This window comes from Lissotriton vulgaris, chromosome 6 (assembly GCF_964263255.1).
Source record: "Lissotriton vulgaris chromosome 6, aLisVul1.2, whole genome shotgun sequence".
NCBI classification, from domain to species: domain Eukaryota; kingdom Metazoa; phylum Chordata; class Amphibia; order Caudata; family Salamandridae; genus Lissotriton; species Lissotriton vulgaris.
The window spans coordinates 1,602,731,642-1,602,745,734 of NC_141694.1; the positions used below are offsets into that span (position 1 = coordinate 1,602,731,642).

Consider the following 14,093-nt stretch of genomic DNA (forward strand, 5'->3'; position numbering starts at 1 on the left):
GCAGGTGTCTGGTTGGGGTTTGGGGGTAATTGTACTTTGTAGAAAGAAAACTAAACCAGAGGGTATCATGGGAGAGAAGCACAAGACACTGCGAAAGAGAGAACACACTGGGGTGGGGAGGCAGGAAACAAAATAAAGAACAACAAGGAACAAAGTTGGAGGCATGGTAAAGTACACAAGAGCGAGCAGCATACGTATGAGAAAGCAACACAGAGTGCAAGGAGCAAACATTCTGGGGGTGGGGAGCAGATGAGGGAGAGACCAGCAGGACAATAGGACGCTTGCAATCAGACAGCTTATGCAGTCTGGTAGGTTCGCCCAGAAAAACACTAATCAACCAGAAATGTTTAAGGCAGTAGCAAAAAGCAACTGAAGACATTTTATTAGGCATCTATGAGTTACAAAACTACTGAAAGCATGGACCATTGGAAGACCCAGTTAGTTATTCAGAAGCTTTAGCTAAAGTTTTCAATCTAGGTTTAGTCACACTTAGTGGAGTGATACAGTCAGATATAAACGCCTTACTCACGGAGTCTAGGCGCACACTATGCATTAGATGCAGAGATACGTGCGGTGGTAAACAGACATAATATCGAGTCCAAAATATCGATTGGACAAAATATCGAGTAAAAAATATAGACTGGACAAAATATAGACTAGACAAAATATAGACAAACAAAATATCGACTAATATCGACTAGAATAGCCAAAATATCGAATCAAAAATATAGACTAGACATAATATAGACTAGAAAAAATATAGACAACAAAAATATCGAAAATAAGGTAAGTTATTAATATTTAATAATATTTGAGTAATATAAATCTGTAGCGGGTTGTGGGTTTATAGGGGAATAGGGTGGGAAGTAATTTAATTATAATTAATTAATTATGTAAATTTAATCTAATTGTTAATTAAATAATAATTGGTAAATAATTAAAAAATAATAGTTAATTAATTAAAAATTATTAATTGATAAATAGTTAATTTTTAGTAATTTATTTTCTGTAGTGGGTTGTGTGTTTATAGGGGGAATAGGGTGGGAAGTAATTTAATTATAATTAATTAATTATGTAAATGTAATCTAATTGTTAATTAAATAATAATTGGTAAATAATTAAAATATAATTGGTAATTAATTTAAAATAAATAATTGATAAATAATTAATTTTTTTAAATTTATTTTCTGTAGCGGGTTGTGTGTTTATAGGGTTCAGGGTCAGTTTTCAGTTCTTGGGTAAAGGGGTATTTTTAGGGTTCAGGGTCAGTTTTCAGTTTTTGGGTAAAGGGGTATTTTTAGGGTTCAGGGTCAGTTTTCAGTTTTTGGGTAAAGGGGTATTTTTAGTGTTCAGGGTCAGTTTTCAGTTTTTGGGTAAAGGGGTATTTTTAGTGTTCAGGGTCAGTTTTCAGTTTTTGGCTAAAGGGGTATTTTTAGGGTTCAGGGTCAGTTTTCAGTTTTTGGGTAAAGGGGTATTTTTAGGGTTCAGGGTCAGTTTTCAGTTTTTGGGTAAAGGGGTATTTTTAGGGTTTAGGGTCAGTTTTCAGTTTTTGGGTAAAGGGTTATTTTTAGGGTTCAGGGTCAGTTTTCAGTTTTTGGGTAAAGGGGTATTTTTAGGGTTAAGGGTCAGTTTTGGGTTTTTTGGTAAAGGGGTATTTTTAGGGTTCAGGGTCAGTTTTGGGTTTTTGGGGTACAGGGGTATTTTTAGGGTTCAGGGTCAGTTTTGGGTTTTTGGGGTACAGGCGTACGCTTTCTCTACTGTAGCACCCACTGGAGTGGGAATAGTAATTTTTACCCCTACGCTATCCAACGATCTCTGTAATGTAGCATCCACTGGAGTGGTTACATTAAATTTAAACCTTTTGCTATGCCACGGTAAATATATTCTATATGTTTTATTAATAACATGTATTTATATATATATGTATTATTATTATAAATTTTTAAATTTACATTCATTATGTAATAATGTTACATTTATTTAATAATTTTAACAATGTTTATATTAAATATATGTATTATTATAATAGTTTTAACTTATTTTAAAGACATAAAAAAATCGATATTTTGACAGTCTATATTTTTAACACTCGATATTTTAAAGTCGATATTTTTGTACTTACCTTAGTGAAGATAGAAAGTCGATATTATGTCCCTCGATATTTTGTCATCGATATTTTGGGAACTCGATATTTTGGTAGTAGATATTATTTCAGTGATCCACGTGCGGTCTAGTGCATAAGGGACGACGAGGCCCTATAGTCGGAGTCGATGTCCACTTAGTTAGTTGGTCTCCTTCTGCAATGGTAAAGGAAAGCTAAAGATAATGAAATTCAGGCTTAGGTGTTCTCTGTCGTTTAGAATGTACCTGTTTTGTTGAAAAAGAATAACTAATGCCTTGAAATAAAAATAAAAAAATAAATTTTAGTATTTCAAGCATTCCTTCGTCAGTGTAAAACATAATAGGATGCAACACCCTGCACTACATATAGAGGGCACGCTCAGTCTTCCGTTTATCACACATATTCATACACTTTGGGCTAAATGCCCCCTCCCATGCCTCAGAGGCCTGCATTACAACCATGTTCTTCATACGGTTCATTATCAGCGAAAACCGCACGCTTATCGGTTTGTTTGGCTTTAAAGGACGGGAAGCAATGCCCAGGCTCACCGATTCAATTTAAACAGAGCTTCGTGTAGAGTTTAATATATGGTCAAACCCCAATATTTAATTAACGTATGGACCAGCCTTGTAATAGGTTGGAGATTCTTTCCTACTTCCAGGCTGACCCCTGGTTATTAAATCTTACAGAGGAAGTTAAAAAATGTGTGAAATCATACAGGAAGTTTCAAATGTATATGGATGGTTTGCTTTGCTTGTGGTGTCGACATCTGTAATGTACCAGGAAGCCTACCACCCAAGGCACATTACGCACCTAGCAGCATAATATTAACTCTCCAACGGATTGAGCACTCATACATTTAAGCAAATGCTTCAGAACATCAGTGTGCCCTTCTTATGAACGACAGCACTGAAAAGAGCGTGCTTTTGTACGTAATTAAGTAGTGCATTGAGAGCATCAGCCCATCCCCAAAGACTGCTTTTCAAATCTTGCAGCTTTATGTTATGTTGTTATGTTATGTTATATTAGTTTTGTATAGCGCACGGCTACTCAGTGAGTGTCCCGGCGCTTTGAATGCACACCTGTATCACAACATAACAGCAAGAAAAAACAGAAAAAAAAAAGAATCCAGACTAACCACAGGACTGACATCTAAGAAGAAAACAGCCAGGTTTTCAAACCCTTCCTAAACGCCAATAAATTTGGAGTGCTGCGCAAAGTCACAGGCAGCGTGTTCCAGAGCTGCGGAGCGAGCAATCTAAAAGATCGGCCTCCAATGCGAGCCCTTTTTATGCGAGGGACCGTGGCAAGAAACAGGGACCCAGACCTCAGGGACTTTAATGGTCTGTAGGAGAGAGCTATTGTCATCACCCACGTACTTAGATACATACAGTGAAAATGGCTTTCCGAAAGCCCCCTTTAGCCACTGGCTGCTGTGGTTCAGCTGGCTTTAGGCACTAGCCATGTGGAATGTCCATTAGCATCGAATCACTGAAAAAACAAAGGTTAAAGTGGAGGTACAAGTAAGAAAGGTAGTACGATTTTAACTTTTGTTAAAAAAAATTAAAAGTTTTGTGAAGATTCTTCAAACAGTGTCAAAGGTTTTAGCAAAACGAAAAACGTTCTTCCTATGAAAACACCGACTTCCGTATAACTACACAGTGGCGACCACCACTGCGCAATAAGAACCCATGGCATTTCAGATGAAAAGAAAAGCCTCTCTTTATTCTCCAGTGTAGTTGTGTGTGCGAGAATGAAGAGAGGCACTACTTTTAGGGTGTTCATCTGAAATGCCATAGGCTCATATTGCGTTTTCATTGGAAGAGCATTTTTCATTTTGCTAAAAACGTTGGCGCAGTTTGACGAATCTACACAAAACGTTTGAAAAATAAACTCAAACCACTGCGCTCCTGTTTGTTTTTCTATAAGTTAAAGCCAGTCTTTCTGGCAGCAGGGCAACAGGCAGGCCTGAATCTTCCATACGTTCATGAATGACCTGAAGAGTGGAAATGGGAGTCCTATTTTTATATCTGGTACAGACTTAAAGTGGAAGAAACTTCTGGAGTTTCTTTCCCCACTGAACTGTCTGGAATTTCCTGGCTCGCTGTCCTGGTCTTAGTCTATCTTGCAGCAACATTTTGAAGTGTTAAGCTCTTTGTGTGTGAGATGAGGCAGGGTATTTGAAGTGCAAGTGAGGCTGTGCACAGTTCCTCCCTCTCAATCCTGCTTTGTTGGCACATTCTGTCAACACCCAGACCATCTGTTGTCTGGTTATCTAGGACGACTACACAAAGGCTGACTGCCATTCTGTCCATCAGTTATTTGTTTTTCATTTGTCACCCCGAGTGGGACAGGTATGCCCAGATGTGGGTCCCATGCTCTTCATTCAACTGGAGTCAAGCTAGCCTGGCTGAGGAGGGGTGAAACCACAAAACTGGTCCTAGGATGTTTGTTTCCAACCAAGGGAGGCCCTGTCCTGGCAGTTCAAGTTTAGGCTGGAATGTTCCCATATAGAGCAGGGTCAAGACTGATTTGCATATGGCTGGGTGCAAACTGGAATGGCATGGGGAGAAACCAACGATGGATAGGCCCAGATCTCTGTATTGGGGTGAATGTATGACATTGTTCTGCATTCTGTTCATCAACTATTCTTTTTTGCAACTGCCAACTACACCTGGTCACGTGACCCATAAAACAGGCTACAAGCGCCAAATGGCTAGGACAAAAAAATGCCATCTTTCTAAAAGTGGTACAAAAGGAGGTGGTGATGGACAGAGCATCTGAACCAATCAAACACTCACACCCAGTGAACAGATCTGGGTTTAATCCATCACCGTTCTTTAGCCCACTCTGCCACCCCAGTTCAGACATGGCCATATGCAAATCAGTCTGACCCTGTGCCTCATGGGAACAGTCCAGCCCGAACTGCCAAGCCATGCATTCCCTGGACCGGAAACAAGCTTCCTAGGACTGGTTTCTAAAGGTGGAATTTTCAGAATTGTGGCTTAAAATCCAACTATCCCATTAAAAAGGATTTTAAATTACAATTCCTTTGACACCAAACGTGACATTTCAACCTGCTCTCAAACAAAAGTTACATAATATTAAAAGTAATAAGGGAACCCAATGTTATCCTATGGGAAAGGTAGGCCTCGAAGTAGTAAAAAATGAATTTGAGAGTTCTTCACCACCAAGACATGCAAAACTGAAAAACACATGCCCAGCTTTTTAAATACATTGCACCCCTCCCTATGGGTTGTTTAATACATATAGATCACCCCTTGAGTAGGCATTAAAGAGGGAGTTGTAGGCTTGGCATAGAGGTTAAGAGGTTATTGTGCCAAGTCGAATCAGCAGTTTAAAAATGCACAGAGGCCGATGTTTAAAAAGGCTGCGTAGGCTGCTAACACAATTATTGCTGCAGACCCACTAGTAGCATATCATGTACAGCCCCTGGGTGTATATATAGTACTACTTTAGTAGGGACTTTCAAGTAAATTAAATGTGCCAATTTGGTATAAGCCAATTTTAAAAATGTATAAAGGAGAAAGCACAAACATTTTAGCACTGGTTAGTAGTGGTAAAAAGCACAGAGTCCTAAATCCAACAAAAACAAATTCAGCATAACAGGAAGGCAGAAGGCAAAACATTTGGGGGTCTCCCTGCAGAGAGGGCCAAGTACAACAGTACAGCTCTAAGAAATTAACCCTGTGTATGAGACTTGGTGGAGGCTTGTAATGATGGACTTAAAATATAATGCCTTATTTTAGGTTTTATATAGCACGAACATAACCCTTGTGGGTATTGGAGCGCTTTGCAGGGGTAGAAATCAGAAACAAAAGAATACTGAAAGTCAACATTAAGTCTTGATATACACACAGTAGTAGTGGGAATTAGATACATTTTTCATGTGAATTTCCTTAGGAGTAGAGACTTTACTTCTTTCTTAGAAGAGGGATTCCGTCTGGTTTCAGGGGGCAGTGCGTTCCATATCCTTGGAGCAATTCCAGAGAAGGCACAGTTGGATGATTTCTTTTTGGCAAAACGGTGTGATGTAGGGCTTTGTGAGTCATGCAGGTGATTTTTAATTGAATTCTAGCTTCGAATGGAAGCCAGCTAAGAGCTATGAAGTCAGTGGTAATATGACAATTTCTTTTTGAGCACATGATAAGCCTGGCCGCTGAATTGAGTGAGGCTCTTAGAGGGGCCATTGTAGATTTGTGAATACCGCAAAGCATTGCACTCCCATAGTCAAGTCTTGGGATTACTAGTGCTTGAACTGCCTGTTTATAGTCACTTGCGGGAAAGAAGGGTTTTCATTTTCTCAAGGTGTTCATCTGAATGTGTGCTCCTTTTGTTGCGGCACCGATATGTTTCTGCATGTTTAGATTTCTGTTGAGTGTCAATGATATGAGGTTGGCAGTTGAGCACTGTTAGTTGTTGAAAACTTGACTTGGTTTCTCAGTTGTTGCTTATAGTGAAGATAGGCAAGGCTTAAGCATGGCTCGACGCCATGAGGGGTGGCAAACCAAAAAGGATCACAGGAAAGCATTCCAGGCACTAACTTATCTCTTCTTCTACTGCAGTTTGAAGAGAAAAATACCACTATATACAGCACCTCTAACCTTGCAGAATCTAAAAAGGAGCTTTTTTGCTGAGCATGGCCATATTCGAGTGGAGCTATAACTCATGTGCCTCAATGAAGATCTGAACGATGCCAGAGTCCTCTTTGCTGTGTTAATCAATGTAATTGTTGTTACTGACCATCTCTCTCCTTACTGTCTGTTAAGTCTGGGGAAGGAAGTGATATTAAAAATAACACTCTTTCACCTTCTGTTCCACTTAATGTTGTCCAAGAGAAACATTTTGGGATTTTATACGTCTGTCTGTCTTTCTAGCTATCGATCTATCTTTCCAGATTTAATTGAAATGTGCTACTTGTTTTATTGAACATAAGAGTCCTACTTTAGCTCAAGACACAACTGAACACAAAGCTTTGTCCTATGGTGGCAATTGAACATAGGAGATATTCATCATTGGGGTCAAATTACAGCGTACCCACTTAACCAAACTCTGTGATTCTATGAAAATGACTTTACTTCACTATGCCTCATTTTAATCATTCATCAAATCTTAGATCACCTTGAAGAAATTCAGTTTAAGATCTGTAATGTATAAAAACCTAACTTCTGAATCGTTTTAAAGACGATTAGGTTGCTCCATACACAACTATACTGGTCAAATACACAGAGGACGGGACTAACTGACAACTCCTGGTTCAGTTATGTCAGTACTGCCAGGGCTTTGGAGGTGGGAAAAAGTTAAAGATTAAAAACTATTACTTTTAAAAGATGTCCATACAGTAAGATAATCTAATGTACTAAAGTGCATTTAAGAAACCGCCTAATTTTTTCCTCAAATTCTCTTTATTATTTTCAAGGCACTAAATAAAGGCATTAATGCTGGCTGGAATGCTGCGTTATAGTGGATAGGCTTGCAGGGAGAGGGGAAGGTCGACAAGTTCTTTGATCCAGTTAAGCTATCCCAAACGTTTAATGTGGTGTAAGTTGGGGTGCTTAAAAAAGGCCTTTTGTGGGCATCATATTTGGGCTTTCACAATACATCCCAGATTGGTCTGACCACTACAGCCCTGTCCATACGAAGCCAATATTTGTCAAATTCCATGAGGGACCATTCAGATATTACCTGTAGTTGAGCTGCCTTATAGTAGGCAGACAAGTCTGGCAATGCCCCCGAGGAAGCACTAACAATTTATGTAAAAGACAGGCCCTACGATTTTGCCAAATACATTTTGCTATTATCAAGTGAGTAAAAGAAAAAAAGTCTCTATTCAGAATTATAGAGAGCCCCTGGAACAGATAAAGGATGCACGGCAATACTGTCATCCTAACTGCATTAATGAGTCCAAGCCAGGTCAGATATAAAGGGGCATGATATTTGAAATTTACTTTCAAAATTGGCTCAGTAAGGGAGGGTAGTTTGCTTTACATCATTCACCATGGGAATGGATTTTATCCCTAGGTAAGTAATTTCTTTTGTCACCCATGGAAAGGTCGAGGCAGACGCCAATTCCTCATCTCTCCTAGTAGATCAGTCAAATTGATCAAGAAGGACATATGTAGATAAATAAGAAACACTGTCTCGTCTAAGAGCCGCTTGGAGGATCAGTTCTTTGGTTTTGAAAAGGTCAGTTTGGCGCAGACATCTCTAGGCCATCTCCATCCTTTAGCGAGTTGACAGCCCACTCTATGTACCCTTCTTAGTCACACCTCCGGATGGTCATCGCCTAGAAGATCAGAAAACAAACCAACTATGATGGCTTCCAGGCTCAGACCCTCTGCTCCCTTCTCCAGGCCCCTTACACTGATATTTTCTCGCTTGGATCGGTTCACATTTGAGAAGTGTAGTTTGTAGCTCAGCATGAAACTGTTCCGTAGTATGCTCTATCGGGCTTAAGCGTTAGTCCAAGTCTTGGCATTTAGTTTCTAAATCCAATGTGCGCATTCCGACAGTCGACATCTTCTTGGAGAGAGACTACACGCGAGTTAACTTCAGCTTTAAGGGATTCAAAAGAAGCTGTGATGTTGGCCTTGAGCTCTTCTCAAAATTGTTTCTTAAAGTCTTGTACTGAAGAGAGGAGCTCCTCCTTCGTTGAGGTCATTTGCGCATCAGGGGAGGGGTCACTAGTAGGTGCCTGTGTTCTTGGTGTTCTGGTCTCCCATGGGGCGAAGTAACTAGTCACCCTGTTAGTCTGGGTTCTCTTTGGGATGATATAAGCTGCTGCGTCGTGCGATGTGAGACGTCATACGGAAGCAACATTACCACAATTATTGCCCAAGAGTTCGAATAGGCCCAGGATGATATGGCAGCAATGCATCGAGAATGGGCGAGGAATCACTCGTGCCACAGCCAAATCCGAGGGTCACAGGAGCAGATAAGAGGAGCACATTGGAAAGCCTCCCTTAAGTGAAAGTAAACTCCAGTCTGAGCATGCCCTCTTCACTATGTAGAAATGAGCAAGTGTCTTTCACCTCACTCAAGGACTATGCATTTCTGCCAGTGACAAAGCAGGGTGAGTGAGCAGAGGAGGCTTATTTGGAGAGGACAGAGAGATACCTGCAGGGAAGTTCACAGTGCCTCCCTCCTGTAGCTGCTGCAGGGCGATACAGGCAAGCAGTTCAGCACTCAAACATGCAGGTGCGCATGCCGGGAAACATCGACGTGAAGGAAGCGCTGTCTCTTTTCCACGCACCCTCACCTCCGCTCTTGTTGCAGGGACTGTGTTTAGAGGACGAGAGTCTTGCTATAGCAGTGCACAAGATCCGGAGGCCACTCCTCACAAGCCAGGACCCAGTGCGGGGTTCCCAGTCGCCATCTTGCTGCAGGCCGGGAATAAAAAGCAGCTCCTCATGCTGAGGGACCACATCCTGCTCTCCTAACCCCGGCAAGGCGGCTGCTGTGGAGGAGTGTTGCTCTTGTCAAGGGCAGTTGAGGGCCCAGGGTAGACCTAGACTCGCCGCCACGGCACGTGTTGGCTATCGCTGTCGGACACATTCTAGAGCGGCTGCAGAAGAACGAATAATGGGGATGAAATTTTGCACTCTTCACACCACCCGATTTAGGCAGTTGTCAGCATTCCGGTGAAGGTGGAAAATCAAGCAGATGGCATTAGATTGTGGTAGATCTGTAGGGTAGTTGCCAGGGCCTCCGTGGATCATGTCTAGCCATGATGGATGGACAGAGACTCTGAGATTAAAAAGAGGCTATCACGTTTTACAAGAAATTTGCTGCATCACTTACATGCTGAATCTTTTGATGGCTTGGCTCGTGCTTGAGGCAGACCCCTGACCCCGCTCTTTATATGAATTTCTTGGTTTGTCAACCTCTAATAATTTGCTGTAAACTCCCCTTGTGATCAACCACTAAAGGTCCTCGTGCCCATCCCAAACAAAGAAGCAAGCAAATCCTTGAGAAGTGTGTTGGTGTGCAAGGAGACCCTCAGTGAATGGACACAAGGTCGATTTAAAGCTGCTCATGCTTGACACTGTACATTTCAATGGCAGCAGCAGCGTGTAGAGGAAGGAGCAGAACCTGGGTTAGTATCATGGCGTGCATTGATCGCTGAGACCAGAGTGCTTGGGTTATGTGCCAGCAGTGCACACAGTGAATTTATTTAACTCAATAGATGTCCGAGTTAGCACTTTATTTTCAGAACGTACAGCTCGGAAACCAGGTCATTTACTGGATCTGGACTATTGCCCTGTAGTATTTAAACCCTGTAGCACTAATGACTTGTCTTGGAGGTGCAATGAGTTTTCTTTATTGTGTACCTTTCGTCCATCTTACAAAAAAAGATTTCATCAGAGGGAAGAGTGGACCTCATTTTGTGAGCACCATGTAGCACGACCCAGTCTATGGATTCAGCTTGATGGCTATTTCATGAAAGGCCATTTGCTCTATGCTTCTTGCCAAGTATACCAGGCTTCAAAAGCAGCAGCTACTGGAATAATCTATCCTCATAATACTACAGTCCGAACAAGTAGTGCAGGGCTTGTATGTGTACAGGATACGTATTCAGGGAGCACGCGTTCAACGTCTAGTCAAAAGAGAGAGACAGTGGGTGCCCCAGTGTTGAAAAGACCTAGGGTGGATGGTCAAATTAATAAAAGGGCTCATGAAAGGATGTGTCCCTGGACATGTGCAAGACGCAGGTACAGTGAGGCTGCCTCTGAATACCCTGGGGCACGAGCACATCCACTTTGTTTCGACGGTACCTAGCTTGCCAGAGGTCCAGGTTGCATGATACATACAAGATGTACAGTACATTGCAACACACCCGGCACCACATTGCTCCCAGGAAATACTAACTGATCAGTTTCTACTCCAAGTAGTTCCAAGCATCTAAACGCCTTTAAAGGAAGCCACTTGAGAAGTAGCCACTTAGACATTCCCTGTTCCCACCTCTACGCCAGGGACTTCTCAGGAAGCTCTACTGTCTCCAAAGAGTGACGATACTGTTGCCCTCCTCCTAGGATTATGTCGGGAGACCAAAAGAAGAACTGGAAGCTTTCAAATTTTGCTCAAACAGAGGCCCTGTTCTTTTTCTTAAATCACGCGTTGGAATCGGTTTATAACTCAGACGGAAGGAAATCCCATGTGAATACAGTGTAATAGAAGCTTCTGCAGTACCTGTTCGTAAATCGTACTCCATTCTTCTGGATGTCGATAGTAGTGAATTTCTTGTTGTTCCTCAAGGCTTTCTCTTCCTTGCAGGTAACTCTGAAGTAATGTCCTAATTGAGAGTTCGACTCCAGTTTTATTGTCTTGCCAGCATCCAAACCTTCAGGTCAATAAAACAAAACCGTTATCAGAAGCGCTCATAACTTTTCATAACAATGTTTCCGAGCAATAAGTTAATACATTTTTGGGACAAGAAATCTGAAGCAGACTTTTTATGCAATGCATGGGTGAAGTCTTCTTCTTTTACTATCTTTATCAGATTTTAAAATTGTGGCTGTATACCTTTGAGAATGACTAATTTACTTGCTGCAATCTGCAATGCATCTAGCATCAAAAGCACATTGCCTAAGAAATGCATTAAAAACCCAAAGCACTGCACACAGGCTGTCAAAGAGGAGTAAATATGAGCTAGCATTTAGCTCCACTTGCCGAGAGCGTTACAGGCCCCCTGGCAATTTGATTCCTCAGTTTGAAAGATTAACTGGTGCCTCTGAGGATTTTAAGAGCAGGTAAATGTATTGAACGAGTAAACTGGAGAATGTTATAGCCTAGACATGAATCAGATTACAGACACAGACCCTCATGCTTGAATTAAATAAAATCCAGAAAATGCACAAGTAAAACATAAATGTGCACCTTTTACGCTGAAAACACGTTATGATGTCATTATAAATAATCCCGGTACTTATTCAGTTCACCCAGAACACCGTGTTATTGCATACGAAACCCACTGCATTAGAAAGGTTTCTTATCCATAACAACTATTATGCAATTCAGTGTTTAATTAAGTGACTCAAGGTTCTAGATCGCTTCCTGATGATTTACTTGCAAGTAGGAGTGAAATGCAACATTGCCTACCATTCTCACGACAAAATTACAAATAATGATGCAATGTACTAACTGCCTGATTGTGAAGAAGGCAGGTAAATCGAAGCTAATGAAAACCCTCTGAACAACAACTTCGTAATAGAAGAATTCTGTGCACGCTGAATGACAATGAACTGCTCGACAGATATGGTACTGAAGATGTAGGTACATTTAGTGTTGGCCTTGTCTTCTGGTAGTAAAAGGAGAGGTTTTATGAAAGCAACGGAGTGTCGATGCATCTTCTTTAATTTCTGGTGCAGTGCTTGGAACACCATTTTCAGTTTTTGCAATTGGTTTCATGTGCAAAAAATACTATAAATGTGAGTTGTTCATAAAGTTTTTAATGGAGGAGTATTAAATTATATGAGAAAAAAGAAAAAAGGAGCAGAAATATAGATGCATAATAAAAGGGTGAACTATGCATAGTTAATCTACAAAACAGTGAATTTGCTAGTCCGCCCAAAGTAATTGCCGAGAAATGTCCATCATGTTGGCAGACTGGGGCTATCACTAACATGATATGAAGCTGTGGGTTTCAAATTCCAAAAATCTTTTCTGGTCTTAGAACAAGCTTCAAAAACTTTGTTCCAATGCTGGCCAGATGTGGACAGAAGAAATACTCAAACTCGATCTGCATCGAGCATCCACACCTTGGACAAATGCCCCTAGCAGGGTACTCCTTACACCACTTCACCGCCTTAAGAGCTGCAACATAAAAATCAAAACAGTCTTATAATGTTGCAGTTGATACTTCGCTATGAGTGATGCATTATGCTATTAGATTTCTGAATTAACGTGTCAAGGATTTTCATATTTAGCCAATTTGATCACTCTACTGCCAATTTCAACCCATCTATTAGGTTGTTCCCCATAAAATAATGTTCACAAATTGTAATATCAATTTCTTTGTTCGATACACTAGTTTTCAAAACATTGTTCTGGAGTATTCTACAATATTATTTTGAGAATAAATGCGTGATTTGGAAGGAAAAAGGAAAAAACAACAACACACACACCAGATTTTTAACTTTTCCCAGAATTTTCTTATTTTGAAAATCAGACATTGAGTAGTCAAATGTAAAATCAGAAAAATCAGAAAATGGTTGTCCAACACATAATTGACATAGAAATATAAATAACAGATACGTGCTCAGGTGAATAGTAGTGACAAGTAGTGAATTGACTGCGTGATTGACACAATAACATATATAGACACTAATAGATCAGTCCATAGTTCAAACTCAATTGTTTCAACCGATCCAAATATTTTCTTCTTTTGTAGTTGAAACTTGGTATGGACTGGTTATGGCACAACGTCGACGTTGCGACCCTATCAGGAGGTGCTGGCTTTTATGCAACCATAGCGGGTCTTCCTCAGGACTAACAAAGGAGGGGGGACAACCTACGAAGGAATGAGGATTGATATTAGTTCTAGGTGTGTGGGGCATGACATAAAACCGTGAGACACTGCCAAGCCTGGCTGGCTCACCTGTTGGTTTTGTCGGGATCCTGCTTCTAACTCTGTCTGAGCAGGGCGGATGTCCTTACCAATCGGTTATTCGATAATAGCTTCTGGGGAAGAGGGGAAAAAATCACTATCCTTCTACTATTATGAAGGAATCTATAACTATCTATTTGATATTGGACATATTCCTATTTTTACATACCTTCTGCAATCTATGCAGTAAATTTCACCACCAGCCGGTGGCGAAATAGGGAGGGTGGGGGTTAAGTGCAGCAGACGTGATCACCTATGGGGAAAAGCAATAAAGGATCTGTTATCAGAAAATGCTGTGCTGTGGAAGCATCATGCACTATTCAAAACGATCACCAGTCCATGTGG

At 40.8% G+C, this 14,093-nt stretch overlaps 1 protein-coding gene across 1 annotated transcript in view; it reads right to left on the reverse strand.

Annotated features, from left to right (window-relative positions):
* The window catches only part of MSH2 (mutS homolog 2), a 755,480-nt gene that overhangs the window by 311,627 nt on the left and 429,760 nt on the right, over positions 1 to 14,093 (reverse strand). Inside the window, exon 10 of the mRNA XM_086927770.1 lies at positions 11,333 to 11,483. Within this exon, the coding sequence (XP_086783896.1) occupies positions 11,333 to 11,483 (151 nt within the window). The remainder of the gene's footprint in view (positions 1 to 11,332; positions 11,484 to 14,093) is intronic.